The sequence below is a fragment of the Brassica oleracea genome, chromosome C4, assembly GCF_000695525.1.
Source record: "Brassica oleracea var. oleracea cultivar TO1000 chromosome C4, BOL, whole genome shotgun sequence".
Taxonomy (NCBI): domain Eukaryota; kingdom Viridiplantae; phylum Streptophyta; class Magnoliopsida; order Brassicales; family Brassicaceae; genus Brassica; species Brassica oleracea.
Genome location: NC_027751.1, coordinates 9,293,618 through 9,313,119, shown reverse-complemented (window position 1 = coordinate 9,313,119; position 19,502 = coordinate 9,293,618). Strand labels below are relative to the sequence as shown.

Genomic DNA, 19,502 nt, shown 5'->3' with positions numbered 1-19,502 from the left:
ATAACAAAAATCATATTATCTAACAATGATTAATATTGACAACCTTAAACAAATGAAAACAAATTTAAAACTATATAGTTTATTCTAAAAATTAAAAAAAAACTAAATATTTAATTATTTACTCGATAATATAAATCTATGAAGCGAAAAGTTTAATTTTTTAAAAAATTTCTAAATTTGTGAAATATTACAATATCTTTGAATATGACAATAAATCAATATTTTACTAACCTTTATATATATAACTACGATTTTAATAATGAAATAATAATCCAAAATAATATATATAGAAAAATATACAAATACATGTGAAAGTTTGAAACAATCTATTCAATAAAAAAATATACCGTAAACTTATTATGTTTTAAAATTTGATATACACATATATTATAATATATACCAATTTAGAATTGAAAAAAAAATTATATAAAAAAAATTGAAAACAAAAACCTGCGCGGTTGCGCGGATCGATATCTAGTAAGAATTAAGAAAGCCTTTTAGCACTAATGTGACATTTTCAAAATACAATCATACATTTCTAACCACCATCTATAGCCATGGATTGTACGTCTAAAATCATGTATCTATCGTTCATACATGTATATATATAACGCCCTAACCGCCACGGTTAATGCACACATTTTCTTTCGGTCCATAGGTCGCATCCCATTCCAACAGTCGGTGCGTAAATTTTTCAAAGGCTCGAAATCATTGTTTACTGACCCTGCAATCACCACATAACATTTTTCCGTGCTTTGGCCTCACTCGCACGCTATCGCGAATCACTTCCCGATAGATCACTCATCCTTCCACTACTCCAGCTCCAGTACGCTTAGTTCTGGAGTTCTAAATGAATGTGTGACAGAAAAGGTAAGTCAACTTTGGTGATATAGGTAGTTAAATCAATCATCTTAAGCATTTTTATATATCACAACTCAGAGATGTTACAATATGTCCCATGGTCACCTTGTCGAACAATCACTCTGCGTTACATAGTTGTTATAACAAACAACAGATGATCCAACTTAGAGAGAAAGAGAGACTTTCCATTACTTTTATATCAATCCACAAAGAATCAAATAAGAAAACAGAAAAAAAAATCAGTGTTCCGTTTATGAATAATCATCTCGGAAGGCAAAAAAAGAAACCAGGTCTGGCCTAAAGAAATCACTATTTACTCCAGCAAACTGGCTAGTGTGTTTATCAGTGAGCTCGGATTGAACAAGACACCGTGCTTTGGGTCACGAACACTCTCCACAACTCTCTGCAACAACAGAGCGAAAACACCAATAAGTGCTTGTTGCGCACATAAACATGGAAACAAGTGAAAGTGGAAGAGATACTAACAACATCACTGATTCCTTGTTCAGACAATTGTTTGAGATCTACAGCTATGTCTCCATCTTTTGGTACCAAGAGAGTGTTGATGTAATATCCAGGCTGCACACACACATAAGTCAGACAAAAAAGACAACAAGAGAGTGTGGATATGGTAGCAGAACCACTCACTGGATTCTTGAGCCTAATGTTAGGATCACCATGAGTTCTGTTGAGAGCGTCAGCAATAGCAGTCACAAAGCAAGAAGCAGTAAAGCCGCTTGTCTCTCTGTCTTGGCTCCCGTTCAGAAGAAGCACCTTAAGACACGACCTTGAAGAGATAATCTCCCCAACACCAAGCAGAACCTAAAGGAAACAGAACAAGAGACTCGTGTGTCATTTAATAACTCTACCTTTGCTGCCACAAAAGTTCACTTGCAGGTTTCTTTACCAGTGATGGGCAAACGGAAGTGAATAGAGATCCCATAGCGTAAACGATACAGTCCACGCTCTTTAGCTGCTCCAAGACAGTTGGGTTAACTGGTGGGAAGACCTCATGAAGGAGATTATTGCCTTCGCTTGACATGTAAAACACTCTCTTTATCTTTGATGGAAGAGTCGAAGAATGTCTCTACTAGAAAACATAGAAAAGAGTCATATATGTAAGCAAATGTAAAGAGTTCAATGTAACATGTTATAGTAATAGACCTTGTCAACGGTCTGTATAGTTCCATTGGTTGGGTGAGAGATCTCGTTCTGTCCGCGTATTATAGTCCCATCCTACAAATTAAAAGTAAGTTTGCAGTCAAGTTTTTGAACACCTGAGTGTCGCTGGAGTTGAAATAGAGATGAAGCCAGCTTTGATTACCTGTAATTCACATCCTAGTGTGAGCCTATCGTTGGTTGATATCACTGGGAGGACTAAACTGTCGCAAGGAATCTCTGAAACGCGTGAAAACAGAAAGATGGCAGCGTCTAAAGACTGGAAAAAGATCCTTGCTCCTGCAAAGAAGAAGTTCCCAATGCTACAACAAGAAGACGATCTAAAGTAAGTTACTTAACAATACACATATGAAGTATGAGAACAAGATCTCTTCAATACCTTCCGTTGGCAAAGCAAAATGAATCATTAGGTCGTCTAAGGATCTGTGTAGTAAGTAACATGTCAAGTAAGAAAAATGTACATGAAACAAAACAGCATCAGTTAACATTATACCTCATTCTGAAAATAAATTAAGAAAGCGCGGATTGTTTCTCTGTAGGGTCTTGATACACCATCCCATAGAGAATGGTTACCTTCCACTATATCATACCTGTCAAAGTTCCAGCTCAGCACACAATAATACCTTTCACCATAGTAACTAGCAATAGCTTTTCAAATAAAATGAGAAGTTCATAGGACTTCTTTGTTTATATCAATTACTAATTTTCTACATCTTTGTTAACTAACTCCTGTGTGTACTAAGTGTAATTCGAAGAGATGCTTGACCGTAACGTGAGGCTTGGAGAAAGAGAGTCAATGGATAAAGTACCAATCTTTCTTGGCATTATGTGCATCAATAGGTAAACGATGACCGAGCAACCTCCTAACAGCAAGTGCCTCTGAAGTACTTTCATCAGACAGCCTCAAACATCTTGAACGTATGTCACCAACCGCTGGTCCGCCTGTAGCAACATCAGATACATAAACATATCTTCCTTTTAAACAGTGAAGCTAAAACACATTATAATATGGGGGTCTTTATACATCAGTGGTAGAACCTTACCGAGAACACGAACAATCTCAGCAGTACTTCCTCCATCATCAGAGACAGGAAGAACATGAGCGACTCTGGTTGTTATCTTCTTCAACTCTTCCACCACACCGTTGAATCCAGTGCCGCCTTCAACACAACAAATATAACGTTTTTTTTTTAAGCTATCTTCAATGGAAGGTTTTTAATATGTCGGAAAAGGAAGCAAGCTCTACAGAGATAATCAGCAGAGAACATAACAAAGAAATGTCCTGTTTCAAGAACGCTGTCCAAATTCTCGTTGATTGGTCAAGATCTAACCGAACAAGTGACGATCTTTCACAGTAGGAGACTAATAAAAATCGAAACTTTAGGGAGACCCAGGAAGCAAGGAAGAGGGAAGAAGGTGGTATCACCTGAGAAGACGAGGAGAGAAGGTGGGTCTACGGTGGAGGAGGAGGAGTGGCATTCGGCTGAGATGGAGGCGGACATGAGAGAATAGTGATGGGGTTTGCTGCGGAAAAGAGAATAATGGAGAGACGAAGGAGATGGAGCCTTATAATGGACCAGACCTCCGAAAAAGCATATCTCCGCCATTACCGAACTGAACTGAAACAGAATGAAACATTTCTCTCTTACCCGTTTCGTTATTTTGTCGATTTTTTTTTCAGTAGCATCAGATATTTTCTTCTTTCGCAATTGGCAGTAAGTGCATAATACCAAGTACCAACATAAAGAAAGCTGAAAAAACAAATTACAGAAAAATATCATTCGGTGTATACTTATATTTATTTGTTTTAAATTTTTAATCAAATTAATTTTAAAGCTAATAACAGTAAAACTTTGTCCATAGTTACGGATAAAGTATGTGCAAAATGACAATGATATCCCTTTAAATATACTAAACACCTACTTTTCTGTTGAGATTTGTACAACTGGTATTGTCAGAGAATTTTACGCAGATATTGTGAAGATTTGGGTTACGATTTGTTTTGATTTTTTAAAATAAACAAAAATACTATTTTTTTTCTTATCGTTATCTTCTTCTTTCACTATCTTCTTCCTTGCTTCTTTTTCATTTTCCTAATGAATCTAAACAAAATTGAAAAATCTCTTCCTCCATAATGATCTATATAATCAACCAGTTCCAACCAATCATTCATCAACACAATACACAATCATAAGTTTCCTCTTCTGGAGTTTGTTCCTCTTGCTTTGAAAATTCATAGGTTCACACCTCAGAAAATCTAGACCACTACCCCAGAACTAGTTTGAGCAGAAACAAGCAAAAATCTCATGATGGTGTTATCACAAAGATAAACATCTTCGTATTACATAATTCAAGTTAATATGAGAAAATATTTATATATATGTATAATTTTTAGCCGGTTAATATGAGTACTAGAGATGTTAATAATTGTTGTTGCAGCTAACTAATATTATGTGACCGTCTAATAAATTATGTAGCCGTCAATTATCTAAGTAACCGTAATTATGGATTCATTCTCACCACATTGCTCAATGAGATTTCTAATGGATTACCAATAATTTTATCTAAAATATGCTTCTTGAATGTTGTTAGCTAGCTAACAATGTTAATTATGCCGCTAATAAATTATATAACCATCTATTATTTTTACTTTGTTACGATGCATCAAAAAATTATATTTAGCCGTCTAATACAAGTTACAAAACAGTTATTTTATTTTCTAACCGTGTAAAAATGATGAATATGTATATGTACCGGTAATGTCAACTGGCATTGCCATATCCACATAGAGCCCCCTCGATTTTGAATCATAAGTAGACAACCAAACACACATCTTTTGATGAACCAAACGACGAGCCATGCAGTCTCCATCTCTTTTAAACCTTAGATATTCATTCACCATGTGCCCAAGTGTAGTTCTATATTTATTTCTACTATAAATCCATCACAAAACTTATTCGAATCATTATTTACATCATATATTGGATACTAAATCAATTAATTATTCATCTAGTTTTTGTCAACTAGTAAATTTTCTCGATTCAAAACAAAGAAACAATTACATAATGTTCAAATTCATTCTAACCATAGTGCGTATCAAATTAATTCTAACCATAGTGCTAAAGTAAGATTTCTAATTGATTGGAAAGCCATTAATTATTTACCACCACTTTTATCGATATTATGTTCACAAAATGTTGTTAGCCAGCTAAAAACATTAAATATCTTGACTAATAAATTATGTAACGATCTATTATTTTTTGTTTGTGACGATGCATCCAGAAATTATTGTAGTTGTCTAACACAATTTATATTACAGTTTTCTTATTTATAAGGCGTGTAAATAAAATGATATCAGTCTATGAACTGGTTCTAACAACTCGCCTTGGCATATACATAAAATAATATCCGGTTAAGTTTTGTATTGTCTCGAAAATATATGTGAATGTCTATTCAATAAGAGTAATATCTATCAGAACAATCACTTTCTTTAGATCCCTTTTGATCCACTTTCTTCTTCTTAAACCTCTTCACAGTTCTCCAGCAAAGGTTTCGAACCGGAAACTTTTCGTCACAAACTCTTCTTCTTCTCCAGCTACAACGACCTCTGCTCCTTCTGTTTCTTCTTTTCTTTGAGCTTCGGTTTCTTCTTCTTTTTAGAACTCCTCAACATCTTAAGCGTCCCGCTTTTACTCTTCTCCTTTGTAAACCCAAAATCACAACCACCATTTCTTATGAAGCTTGTCCTTGAAAAACAAATACAGAGAAGCAGAAGGAGCAGAGGTAGAACTTGTCAACATCGGGTTATAAAAGAAATTACGTAAATAAATCGCTAAAAGAATAATCTAGCAAACATAGGAGGGAGAGAGAATGAGAGTTTGTGTGTCTACACATGGAGAAAGCTTGAAGAAAAGCATAGTGACTACAGCTTGCAAACGATATTTTAATTTTGAAAGTGTAAATATCCAAAAAAAATTAGAGTTTGTGGTCGAAATAAACTTGGTCTGACATAAGAAGATCATGGAGAATATATTATCAGTACATAATATCTAAAGTAAATCTAACTAAAAGATATGAGAGATTTAAACGAAGAAATAATTATAGTTTAGTAGCCATAGGGGTAATAGAGTTAATATCATTTATGCACAGTTTGTAATAGTGTAAATCGGTAGATAGCTAATTAGGCTATAGTTATTCGATATGAGAGCTAATTTCTCTTAATTTTAAGTGTTAAATAGGAATATACTGTGAATTATAACAACCTTATTGAGGTGTTTTAGTTTTGGGATTCTAAAAATATATATATATATATGGAACCCCAAAACTAAATCCTCTAGCTAGAGATGCTCTCAGTATCATTACTGTCAATTTGTTCTTTTTGGTTTAAAATATTATTGTGAACGATGTCGTGACTGAAACAATCATTGAAGTAACCTACTTCTAGCCTCATTGCATCACCAGCCCTGACACTCCTAAAGAAATAGCTTTTGACACATCAAGCATCTTAATCTTTCTATTTTCTTGTGATTACAATTAGATACTCCCTCCCTTTCGAAATAGATGATGTTTTAATGAGTTTTTGATGTTTCAAAATATATGATATTTTCATATTTTAATGTACCTTTTAACTTTATCAAAAAATGTGTAACCATCATATTTTATCATCTGTTTTGTGATTAGTTGAATTATTTTTTATTTATATTTTAATGATACTTTTTAAAAAAAAAAACAAGTTTTTTAATATTTATATCCCAACCTAAAACTTCGCGTATTTTGAAAAACAAATTTATTAGCTAGAACTTTTATTATCTTCGTCAGTTTTATTGTTTAACGGTTTTAAATTTTGTTAATGCATCAAATTTAGTTAACAAAATGAACACTTCAAATTTTCTGGTTTTATGAAAAACCAGTTCAGCAAAGAAAAAGAAATGATGGTTATAAAACACAACACTTGGTAAGAAGAAGATAATAGTTGATAAGAGAATAGGAATTGTGAATGAAACATTCCAAAAACTAGCACAATCTAACTCGTACCGCAAGAAAAAAAACCCCATAAAAGCCGATATAAAGTATAAAACACTCGAATTCAGATGAGACACAAAATATGCCAAAAATCAAAGACCTAATCCCTCGTCACAAAAACCCAATCACATTCTGGGGAAAGGGTCTCGACCTCGCCACATTCCGTTTTATTCTCTATCTCCTCTTCCTTCACATCCACAAATCCTTGTAACTGGTCCGACAAGTCATCATCATCAATATCATCAATATAAATATCATCATCATCATCATCCACTAATGATATGTTAGTTGCATCGCTCATGATTCTATACTTCAGCCTCCAATATTCCTTCACGTATGGATCCTCATCTTCGGAAGACGTGTCATCATTCTTTAACAGCTCATAACCATCTCTGGCCCTCGAACTCGCCGTCTTTAGCTGCTCATAACGAATTCTCGAATCCTCCTGAATACAACCATAAAGATCCAATCAAAGAAAATAAACCAAACTAGCAAGTTATTAGAATTAATGAATTCCCCTAGTTCTTGTAAGCATAGATATAAATAGATCTCTTTGATCAAAAAAAAAAAAATATATATATATAAATAGATGTGAAGAACTGATTCAAACTTACGGTGTCTTCTTCATTACGATGATGGTACCCACTAGGGATATAGGTCTCCAAGTTAGCCTCTTCCTCCTCTTCCTCTTCCTCTTCCTCACATGATTCATCATCTTTTTTGGAAGACGTATCATCATTTATTGACATATGATAAGGATTCCCCCTCTTAAAATATAAAGCCTAATCATAAAGATTCAGTAAAAGAAAATAATAATAATTAACAACTGATCAGAACTACCAGATTCATTAATACGATTACGTTACCGTGATATACCATTCTAGTTTTTGTTGAGGGTCGATATAAAGATGTGAGATAAAAATGCTTCAAACTTACATTATTTTCTTTATGGAGAGGGAGCCCAGGAGGTAAGTAGGACGACCTCAGAGGGGCCCTCATAGGATAAAACTTGTACAAGCTTTCATAATCATCACTCCATGATTTATAATCATCATCATTTAATTGCCCATAACCATCTTTCCACTTCAAACTCAAACCCTGACCACCAAAGATTAAGTCAAAAGACAATAACCAAACTAGCAACTGATTAACGTTACCTGAATTGGATATGATAAAGTTGTGAAAGAACTGCTTCAAACTTACAGTACTAGCTTCTTCATTATGATGATGGTGAAGATTAGGGCGATATCTCGAGGCCGACTTTCCCAAAGTAAGCTCACACATGTCTTCTTCACCACTAGATTCCGAAACTGTACCCTCGTCATCTTCTTTTTCTTTTTCATCAACTTCATCATCCCCTTGTTCTTGAATCAAACTCTCTGAAATTTTTGATGCTGTCACAAAAAATTAAAGTTCATACTTGAACGTCAAGAAACGAAGTGGGAAATCATGGAAACCAAAAGATACTTCAAAAGGAATTATAAGACTATAATATAACTGTAGAGAACGTACCACACATATCCCAGTGTTGGCTCGGTGATTCTTTGGCCTCACCAAGGCGCATAGCCCAGTGTTGAATAGGTCTTTCTTTGACCTCAGTGACAGATTTATCCTGAGAGTAATCTTCTTCACCGGATTTAACATTATTTGGTTGTCCCGTTGTATCAAGTGTAGGCTGCTCATCATATATGTCTTTGGTTAAATCTTTCCAGAGTTCAATACTCTGTTAAAATAAAAACAAGAAAACAAATCGGAGTAAAAGGTATTAGGTCTCAGTATATACTATAGGCGTTAAATTGCTAATACTAGTAATGAGTAGTTCTAGTTTTTTTTCTAATGTGTTTTGACCGTTATTAGGGTTCATGAATCATATAAAATGTCTCATAGAATTGAACTGGATAGAAAGTTTTTTTTTAAATTTGATGTAACGAGTGATCGATCTATGCATATATAACAAAAGATGAATAAACTACAATATAAGCTGCATCTATTTTCTTGCGTTGATGATGATAAAAAAAGAAGATATAAGTTTAGCTTATGTAATAATCTAGAGATAACCATATATACTCTTGTAAAATTTAGGGCACAAAACATCATATAAAGATCAAAGCAGAAGAGACTAACGAAAAAAGAAGATCAGGTAGAAGAAGAACGATACTTACCTTTTGAATCGATTCGTCAACCTTGGTTAGTGCAAATCCGATTTTATCTATCATCAAATCAACCCAGTGGTTATCTTCTACGCCTCCCATGTTCTTCAGTTGAACCTGGATAGTATGAAACAAGACTTAGGGTTTCAAAACCGGAACTGATGAGTTCTTTCTTTAGTTCTTAAATTTTAATTTGCAGCGTAGCTATTTTCATGAGCTAATTCCCACATTAAGGGTTTCTCTATCTTCTAAGCGGCCAAAGAAGAGATCTATGGAAACCTAAGTAGAACTAAAGAAAAAAAAAAGGTAGAACTAGAGCGATGGATGTCTAAAATATTGCACAATCGCCAAAGCAAAACTTACTGTTGGAAATAAACGAAACCAGGCGATGGAGATAGTTCTGAGAAGCGATGCTTTGGAGAATTTGAAGAGATATAGAACACCAAAGCTATTTATCCGCGTAAAGAAGGGTTTAACGAGGTTTATATTTTATTTTTCGTATCCTATACACATTGGGATTCCGAATGATATCTATAACTACCTACATTTATCATTCTGCTTAAATATTAAAAATATCAGCAAAAAATTATTTAAGAAAAATTAAAGTGCAAATCTCCAAAATAGCACATTTCTAAGTTTATATCACAAAAATAGCACTCAAAAACTAAAATGACCAAAATAGCATCTTTCTAAGTTTATCCTTTGAAAATTTTAATTTTTTTATTTTTCAAATTTGAAATCTTATCCCCAAAACCTCATTTCTCAACTCTAAACCCTAAACTCTAAACCCTAAACCCTAAACTCTAAACCCTAAACTCTAAATCCTAAACCCTAAACCCTAAATCCTAAACCCCACCCTTTAACTCTAAACCCTAAGTTTGTGACTTTTGATAAAACATTAAGTGCTATTTTTGTGATTTTTGACCTTGAGTGCTAGTTTGGGAACAAAAACTTGATTTAGTGCTATTTTTGTCTTTTTTCTCAAAATTAAAAGCTATATACAAAGTAAAAAATAAATAAAGCGAATTGGTTCTTTCATACTTATCTAAAGCCATGTCCATATGTATATATATATACGTGTACAAAATTCATAGTTTTTGGTAATACTTGTTTTGTTTTGACACCAAAAAAACACGAGTTATTCTTGGGTTAACCAACCAATAGGATTTCGTTATTTTATATTCGATCTTTTAGAAAAATAAACAAAATATTATCAAGTTATATCATATTTTTGAAATAAAAAAGGAAAAAAATAAATAAAAGATAATAGTAGTTACAAATAAATATTTTTTTTAAAAAAATATGTTAACGTCATCGGCAAAACACTAAACCCTAAATCATAAATCCTAAATCCTTGGGTAAACCCTAAACCCTTAGATAAATTAATCCTAAACTCTAAATCAAAAACACTAAACACTAAAACATTATACCCTAAACCCTAAATTCTAAACGCTAATCCCTAAGATTTAGAGTTTTTGATTTTAGAGTTTAGAATTTATCCAATTGTTTAAGGTTTACCCTAAGATTTAGGGTTTATGATTTAAGGTTTAGGGATTAAGATTTTGAGTTTAGTGTTTTGCTGACGATGTTAAAAATATTTTTAAGTAAAAAAATATAATTATTACTATTTTATTCACCTTTTTATTTTAAAAACATAATATAACTTGATAATATTTTATTATTTTTTTTAAAGATATCGAATATGAAATAACACAATCCTATTGGTTACTGAATGGTTCACCTTTGGGTTCGAGTCAAAAAACAATACCAAATATAAAAAATATGTTGCCGAAAATGTTCTGCGCTGACTCATCCACTCGTAGGCAAGTGTAATTGATTTGAATTCTGGCACTCTATCAGGGTATTGATGTCTCTTTCCATATGGTGGACTTCGATAGTTTTGGCGAGAATGAAGAACACAACGCTTTCAGACACCGATGCTTTACACCACCGTATAGTAACACCATGAATCAATATTCTTTTGGCGGCACACAACAAAAACAACGAATACAACTGTAACATCCCGGTTTACGTAACATCCTGTTTGTGGTATATTAAAAGTTTAAAAAATTGATTTGATAAAATCAACAAAATGCATTTATTATTTCAGTCACACATATAAAAAAAATTCTAAAATTAAACATGTTAGAGATAGAGTAATGGAAAAATGAGTGATCATCTAGAAAATGATTTGCGATATTGTATAAATGAAGATAAAGTATGGATAAAAATCATATGATTGAATAGTTAGTAAAAAGACATACTTTGGAACTTCCGAAAAATCAAACACATCACCCCGTCGTAGGGCGAGTCGAATGAGCAGAGTGTGGGAGATCTATTAACCAGTCGGGCGCAGGCGTTACAAGTTACAACATCGTCCTTCTTTTTTTTCACCAAGAAAAACTTGCTTCTTTTTTTCTTGTATTCCTTGATGTGTGTATCTTCTCCTCGGGTCACACGTCCAAGTCTAAAGCTGCTCTCCGAGACCATGATCCGGCGGCTTCAGATAATGCAAAATGGTTTCCTACTTTCATCCAAATCTTATATATTAATGGGCCTTTTAATATTTGGGCCTTTGGCCTTTTGGTTTTACAAAACCCATCTTCCCCTTGGGTTTCTGCGTACTTGTTTTTTACCGCGCAAAACGACGTCGGTTAGATCATCTTTCTCGTCTTGTTCAATCAGTGATCAATCTCGTCGTCGGATCTTTAGCTTCAGTCTCCGTTTTGTTCGTGTGTATGAGAAGCCAAATTTTGGGCGCCGTTGTTCAAGATCAAGAGGCTTGAAGCGGTCTTCACCGCGCTCTCCAGCTTGTGCGTTTCTCTCCATTTCTCTCTGTAACAGTCATTTCAAAATTTGTGTATTCATTTCGCGCTATAGCTAATTATTCTACGGTTTAGTTTTCCTGATTTGTCTCTTCCATTGTGCATGAATTGTTCTTTAGTAGGGTGTATGCACTAACCAAAAGGTGTGATTTTCATTTATGGCGTTACATAACAAGTTAGGCTTGGTCTCTCTCTCTCTTCTCTCGATGTTTCCACTGTTCTTCTTGCTGATGAATTCGAAAGCTTAATGCTTTACATGTTTTTATCCAAACTGCTACAGTTTGTGTAGCCATTGAGATTTTCTCAGAAGTGCAGTGCCTTTGCATTTTGTTTGCATGGTGGATGGATGATACTCAGTCTTGTTACTACTGGTATCTTTGTAGCTCATTTCGTCACACTTCTTCTAAGAGAGTTAGCATGTTTTGGAGTTGTCTAGGAACACACTAAGATGAAAATGCTACTCCTTTTCAGTGATTTGAATATCTGATTCTGGCTTATTTGGATCAAGATGGTAACTTTTCATATGTTAGGGTCTTGTTTCATGTTATAGAAATTCCTGTGAATTAAAACCAAAATGGGGAACACTTCCTCCATGCTGACTCAATACGACATCGAAGAAGTCCAAAGCCATTGCCAGGATCTATGTGAGATTTGTTTCCACTTCTCTCTCTCTCTCTCTCTCTCTCTATCTCTTCTGTTATGTGCTTGATTTTGATCCAAGATTCGATGCTGTGTGTTTCTTTCTCAGTTGAGCAGCAGGAAATACTATCTCTGTATCAAAGGTTTTGCCAGTTGGATCGCAACGCAAAGGGGTTTATATCTTCTGATGAGTTTCTCTCTGTCCCTGAGTTCGCCATGAATCCACTCTCTCTGAGGCTGCTTAAGATGGTTGATGGTTTGAACTTTAAGGACTTTGTGGCCTTCTTGTCTGCTTTCAGTGCCAAGGCTAGTCTTAAGCAAAAGGTTAAGCGTAAGTAAAAACTAGCTTCCTTTAAAATCAATTTTTACCACATCTTCACTTTTCACTACACTGTATATCTGAAAATCGTTAGACCTCTGCTTGTTTCAGTGATTTTTCAAGTCTATGATTCTGACTGCAACGGAAAGGTCTCCTTTAAAGATATCATTGAAGTGTTGCGGGACTTATCGGGGTCATTCATGTCCGATGAGCAAAGAGAGGTATGTATAGAAAAGTTGGTAACCATTTTTTAGGCATTCACTTTTGAGTAGTGACTACAATATATTCGTGTGGTTAGGATCATGAGCATTGTATATACTCAGCAAACAAGTGTTTTCACTATGTGTCTTGTGTTTTACTGTTGTGGTGTAGCAAGTACTGAGCCAGGTTCTGAACGAAGCAGGGTACACGAATGACTCTTTCTTAACACTAGAGGATTTCATAAAGGTACATATATATATATATATATATTTGTTTGATATGATTGCAGCATCATAATTATAGCAGCTTGCATGCAGACATAATCTTCTGTCTTTTCCTAGACCATTTTTAGTACAGTATAGGATTCTGATGCTACATCTTCTTTCTTGCATCTCGAATGTCACAGGTCTTTGGGAGTTGTAAACCGGAGATGGATGTTGAAATTCCTGTGGACTAAGTTTATGAGATCATGATGTATGGTCAAACTCTAAACTCCACATCTCATCATGTATTCGTCCACTTCGTTAGTATTTGATCACACCATCCGCAGATTTCAAGAATATGTATGATTTACATTTCCTCTTCCTCTTAGCATTGTTTTCAATTGATTTAGATTAAGAACTGTTCTACTGTAAGCACAGTTGTTAATGGTATTGAAAACAAAAACAAAAACTTTTATTCTGTACTATAGTTTCTATAGTTATTTTTATTATTTGGATTTTGGAGTCTAAGCTTTTAGGACAAAATCAGCTATCTACTAAGCAATAAACATACAAGAAACGCTATCAATGTGATGTTGTTCTATTAGTGAACTGCACTCAGTTGTCACATGTCGCTATCGCTCCATGAATCGCTTTCACCATCTCCATCGTCGCTTGCAACAGCCTGAGACCATAATTGCAGAATGTTAATGCTTTATATGACAAAAGTGGTACTTGTAAATTGAAAGAGAGATCAAAGCGTAAATGCTGAAACCTGTCGGATGGAGCTTGCCTTCTCTAGAATCACACTGAAGTTGGCACTCATCGTAGCTTCCGATGATGATGCCTTTGTAGTTACCACACGTCTCAAGGTAAATTGCTGTTATGATTCAAATGGATGTTGTTGGATAAGAGAATACAATTTATATATGAAATGACTATGTGGGACAAGACTCACTTTTGTTCGGATTTGATGCAAGAAGTCTCCAGCTTGTGTCTCTTTTGCGTTGACATGACCTTGCTTATAATCCCTCACATTGTTCTCTGGTTTAGTATCATAGCCAATGACACTGTTTGATTCTTCTTTCTTGACTGTAGATAAAGAACTTCTCTGCTCCAATGCGCGTGTGAGAGTGTCCTTAAAAGACTGCTTGTTGTTATCTGGTTTAGGATCATAAGTAATGATATTGTTTGGTTCTTCTTTCTTGACCGTAGATAAATAACTTCTCTGCTCCAATGCGCGTGTGAGAGTCTCCTTAAAAGACAGCTTGTTGTTCTCTGGCTTAAGATCATAAGCAATGACATTGTTTGATTCTTCTTTCTTGACTGTAGATAAAGAACTTCTCTGCTGCTCCAATGCGCGGGTGAGAGTGTCTTTAAAAGACTTCTTGTTTTTATCCTCGAAACTCTCCGATGGTACCTTTGAAACCATCCACTGCAACGGAGGGAGAGGTGGCGGTAAAGGGTCAGCTGGATTCTGGAGGTAAGAGATCTTTCCAGCTAAGTAACCATTTGATGTTTCAAACTGTGAAGATGGAGCTGAGAGAGAAGGAGCTCTGTGGAAAGAATCATAAAGCTCTTGTTGGCTATTTCTTTCACCTGACTCTACTTCCGACTGCTGCTCAGAGATTGAGACAGAGTGAATGTCACTGTTATCTGAAACGTAAGAAGATGATCTACAGAAAGTGTCCTTGTCTGAATCAGAATCAGGAAGTGAAGTACCACCACCAGTCTCTGGTACCAACTGAAACGAAGTAAACGTGTATTCATCTGGGAGTTTCAGCTTCAGTTCGGAACTCGGCAAGGTTTCTGAGGGAGTGAAAGATATTTTCATGTGATCAAGTTGAGGAGATGAAGTAAACCAGTCAAAATCAGCCTTGTGAGCTTCTCTCAAGGGCTGCTTTTGCAAGGCTTCAGCATCAGTCTCTTGGATGGTTTCCTCTACAATCTCCGGCTTCGACGGCTTAAGTCCCAAAAGATTTCCATTAGTCCATAACTTAGTCCCTTCTCCGTTGTCACAAGAACTCTCATCTTCTGATTCTTGATGTTCTTGGACACCATTAGTATCATACAAAGGATTTGAGAAGCCATTGGAGTAGCTATGAGTAGTACCATTGCTTATATCTAAAGCCTCCCATGGATCTTGATGAATCATCTCATCAGGTTTACTCGCAGGTGATGATAAATGTAGATCTGATGCAGCAGCACACATTGCCTCATCTTCTAGACCAAAGCTGTTAGAAACATTCTCTGTGTCTTGCTCACACACATAGTTATCAAACTCTTCTTCTGTAATCTCATTGGAGATCTTCTTCTGAACCTCTTGATCATTGTCAGATTCCGAATCAATGGTGTAAAGCGCATCAACAAAGTCATCCTCTTCGCTTTCAGTCTCATCTTCACTGTCCATTTCCACTCCCCTTGGTGTGATATCTTGGACAGTTTCAACCTCTCTATGTTCTTTAAGTCCTGATTCTGGTTCAGCATTAGTCTCCATTACTTCAGGAGCTTCATCTGTTTCAAGTTTTAGAGTATCAGCTTCCACTATCTCAGCTTTCTCATGCCAACTAACGCAAGAAGAGCCACGAGCTGTTAGGTCTTGAGAAGGACTATCATCATTTGCATCTTCGCTTTCAGTTTCAGACAGAACTGAAGCAATGGTCCTGGGACCTGGTGTAAACCTTGAAGGTGTAAATACACCTTTCAGTTTCTCTCCACCACTTCTCGAATCAAAAGAGCAAGAACGATGATCTTGCCAGTCAGATTTGGACTCAATTTCCACAGTTGATGCAGTTTTAGAGGAAGAGGTTCTTCCACTGAAGCTTAAAGAAGTCAACATCTTCCTGAAAACCATATCACAATGTCAGGTTCTGAGTCATAGTACAAAACACATCTCAACATTGTCAAACCCACAATGTAATCTTCTTTACCTGTCACTTTGGTTAGCCATTGAGACAACACGAGATACATCTCGGCTCCTAGGCAGAGATTTCTTCTTCTGCTTTGTGCATATACAAAGCATAATAAAACCGTTAGGAAGAAGAAACACTCAACGAAAATATGATTTACATCTTCGAAAAACAAACCTTATTCACTGGAAGTTTAGAAGCTCTTGATGATCTTTTGAAATGAGTAGGATCAGTGTATCGTTTGAGACAAGACCCTGGACCATTTATATCAAACCTGAAAATAACCGCAAATAATCAGCAATAACAGAAACTGAAAAGATACCAAAAACAAATGAGTAAGGTGTGTATATATACTTGTCTAGCAAGTGCAACCGTGGAGGGTCACGGCAATCATCATATGGAACCATGATAAACTGTGGCAAGTCGTCGTAAACAAAGTAATCTTGCACATTTGGTATACGAGGATGCCACTCAAGACCTGAAACACCATTTGATACTCACTATACTATAATACTAATCATCTTCATGATCATATCATTGCCACACCACATAAACTCAATTGATTCATTATAGCAAATAAAGTCTACTCCTCTATAGATTATTCTGATGTCAAACACTAGTGGTTCAATGGTATCCAACTTTCACTAAGATGATAACTGAAATGATTATAAACTAAAATATAGATCCAAGAGGAAGAGATTTAGTAGCTCTCACCATGTGATCTATATAAGACTACTGACATAATTACCAAATTGTAAACTAAAAAGAGTATTTTAAGTAAAGAAGTCAGTGAAAAAGGCATGTGAGCTGGGCCTACACTGAACTCAGAGGATATACTTTTTTAAAAAAATAACTAAGTCTAAACAAGAATCAGACAATAAAGAAGAATGACAAGAGAAACAAGACGAGAAGGAAAAAACATACCTCCAGTGTAAGCAAATTCTATGTGGTTTGTTTGTGCAAGCACTGCCTTCTGGATTGAAGGAACAGTATCTTCTATCTGCTTCAGTCTCATCTTTAGTTTATTGCTTCTTGAAGCTGTAAGAACAACTTCTTCTTGTATCCCATGGAAGATCTCTGTTGCAAACCTGAAAGCGTTTGACAATTACTGATTAACATTTGTTTAGAACCTATAAATTAAGCACTTGAAGAAGACCAGACACAACATAACTAAGGGTTTTATTCACTTAAATCAAATCACATTAAAACAATACATTTTATGAAGTTACTAACTAAAATATAAATAAAATAGTATTTGGTGTTTCAAAAAAAAAAATTAAACTAAAATAAACAGAGAGTTTGGGGTTGACTTGAAGACACTTACTCGGTAAGATCACCGAGTTGACGCAAGATCCCAACGAGTCCAGAAACGGCGACGCCATCGAGAACTGCTTTAGGGTCTTCACGGTCGACGTCTCTGTGAAGCTCTGTTTTACCTAAACCGTAAACGTTTCTCACTTCGACCCTAACAAGCGACATTTGCTCTGTTCCACAAAGTGTTTGTGATCAAATGGGTATGGAGGAGAAAAAGGTAAAGGTTCAAACTTTGTGGCTAGTTTCTGGGTTTCTTCTTCTGGTAGGTGAGATTGAGGCAGCTTAACCGCCGGAAATAGAGAGGGAAATTTTGGAGGTTATAAAAAAAGTTCTTTGGTGTAAAGAGGAAGAGAGTGAATAAGAGAGAGACAGACATTGCCAACACTGCAAGCCATTCCTTCTTTCAATTTCATTACACACCTAAGTGAAAAGACAATATCACCCTTCTGATCATAGAGTATTACCAAAAGAGAGTTGGACCAAACTAAACTTGTGGAATGTATTGTTTATTAGGGACAATCATCAAAAATTACGCATATATCAGATTAAAGTTCCAAAACTAAAATTTCCAAATCCTTAAAAAAAGATGCTAAAAATCAACTATAAACATTACATTCTCAAATTTTACTATATAACATCTGCTAAAAATATGTGATTTTTTAGCTTTAAAGTTTAACCTAGTTACATAAAAGAGTGGGAACTGAGAGAAGACTGTCAGATTGTACTGTGATAGAGCTGGGATAACGTTAATAGTTTGGATCATTGAATGACATTTTGGTCGTTTGTAAAGTAATAGACTTATTGAGTTGGCTACATATTTAATGAAGAACAAAACATCCATAAAATGGAGTACCTATCTCTACATACACATCCAATATCTATGTTTACAAAAGTTTCTAAATAACTAACCTATTATTAAGTGTAACTATCTTCTTGTTCTAAAATATAAAGTTAGCAGCCTCTCGCAACCTAAACGACACCTCGCTAGACTAATAACTAATCACGTTATATGTAAAACGAGTTGCATAATATCTTCCATCTACGCACGTTATTAGAGTGAACACATTCTTCTTTTTTTGCAACAATTTCTAATTTGTTTCAACTTAAAAAAAAAAACAAATGCGAGGGATAGAAATTCAAGAGTTGTACATATCCTTACATCTATAACTCACACTTAATAGACTTACCCATGCATGTGGATGGTGACCCATTCCATGTTTATATATGTGCACAATAAACCTGCACAAGGATAGTTTTAGATCTATGCTTTCTAGAGTTGTTAGGATCCAACTCCTATTAACCAAAGCAATTTATTAACTCGAGCTCTTTTGTCGTGTTCCCAAACATTAGTATTTGATTAACTGGTGGGATTATAAAATACATTAATAAATACTTCTATATGTATGGAACCAAAGATAAAAATACTCTTTCCCTTTCAAAAAGATGTATATTTTAGTGTTTTTACACATATTAGTAAAATATTTTAAATTTAATTATAAATAATTGTTTTTGTGATGATTAACCATTTCCGACAATTTTTAACCAATCAAAATTTAATAAACATAATTAATTTTTTTAAGTTCAAAATTTATCCTTATATTTAATAAAAATGTATATTTTGAAACCATTTTTTTTCTAAAACATTGATCATTTTGAAACATTTTTAGAAAAAAATCAAATATTTTATGGCCACTATTGTATGCATACACACACTATTAGAAGTAATTAATTCTTCATTTGTTTTGGTACAAAGAAGTACTCAATTCTATCGCCCTTGAAAGGTCTAGCATTATTAAATAAAGTGATACGATTAGATCCATGCATGACTTTTAGTCATAGTCGTTTATTTATGGTGGTACCCAGTGTTTTTAAAATCGGACCGG

General features: G+C 34.8%; 4 protein-coding genes across 5 annotated transcripts; 1 reads left to right on the top strand and 3 right to left on the bottom strand.

Moving 5' to 3' along the window:
- Window positions 1-912: 912 nt before the first annotated feature.
- On the bottom strand, window positions 913-3,727 carry LOC106339528 (uncharacterized protein YNL011C). Its single transcript, XM_013778356.1, has 11 exons — window positions 3,467-3,727; window positions 3,084-3,200; window positions 2,850-2,982; window positions 2,534-2,630; window positions 2,420-2,463; window positions 2,186-2,342; window positions 2,026-2,097; window positions 1,769-1,948; window positions 1,510-1,683; window positions 1,348-1,440; window positions 913-1,264 (listed from the first exon to the last, which is right to left on the bottom strand). Exons 1-11 carry the CDS (start codon window positions 3,645-3,647, stop codon window positions 1,175-1,177), a joined length of 1,338 nt encoding a protein of 445 aa, XP_013633810.1. The 5' UTR covers window positions 3,648-3,727; the 3' UTR covers window positions 913-1,174.
- Window positions 3,728-7,075: 3,348 nt separating this feature from the next.
- Window positions 7,076-9,641, bottom strand: LOC106338054 (protein bfr2). Its single transcript, XM_013777116.1, has 7 exons — window positions 9,576-9,641; window positions 9,225-9,329; window positions 8,575-8,785; window positions 8,266-8,456; window positions 7,999-8,160; window positions 7,677-7,844; window positions 7,076-7,507 (listed from the first exon to the last, which is right to left on the bottom strand). The coding sequence occupies exons 2-7, from the start codon at window positions 9,312-9,314 to the stop codon at window positions 7,163-7,165; spliced, it is 1,167 nt and encodes a 388-aa protein (XP_013632570.1). The 5' UTR covers window positions 9,315-9,329; window positions 9,576-9,641; the 3' UTR covers window positions 7,076-7,162.
- Window positions 9,642-11,862: 2,221 nt separating this feature from the next.
- LOC106336589 (calcineurin subunit B-like) lies at window positions 11,863-13,877 on the top strand. 2 transcript variants are annotated; one of them, XM_013775452.1, is made up of 6 exons: window positions 11,863-12,025; window positions 12,568-12,681; window positions 12,786-13,007; window positions 13,107-13,216; window positions 13,368-13,442; window positions 13,603-13,877. In XM_013775452.1, the coding sequence occupies exons 2-6, from the start codon at window positions 12,612-12,614 to the stop codon at window positions 13,651-13,653; spliced, it is 528 nt and encodes a 175-aa protein (XP_013630906.1). In that variant the 5' UTR covers window positions 11,863-12,025; window positions 12,568-12,611; the 3' UTR covers window positions 13,654-13,877. The 2 variants fall into 2 exon arrangements, with proteins under 2 accessions (XP_013630906.1, XP_013630907.1); XM_013775453.1 differs by having other exon boundaries at window positions 11,876-12,025; window positions 12,588-12,681.
- Window positions 13,777-17,980, bottom strand: LOC106336588 (protein SCAR1). Its single transcript, XM_013775451.1, has 8 exons — window positions 17,630-17,980; window positions 17,230-17,393; window positions 16,660-16,783; window positions 16,483-16,579; window positions 16,327-16,394; window positions 14,355-16,239; window positions 14,172-14,276; window positions 13,777-14,081 (listed from the first exon to the last, which is right to left on the bottom strand). Exons 1-8 carry the CDS (start codon window positions 17,782-17,784, stop codon window positions 14,022-14,024), a joined length of 2,658 nt encoding a protein of 885 aa, XP_013630905.1. The 5' UTR covers window positions 17,785-17,980; the 3' UTR covers window positions 13,777-14,021.
- Between the last annotated feature and the right edge of the window lie 1,522 nt (window positions 17,981-19,502).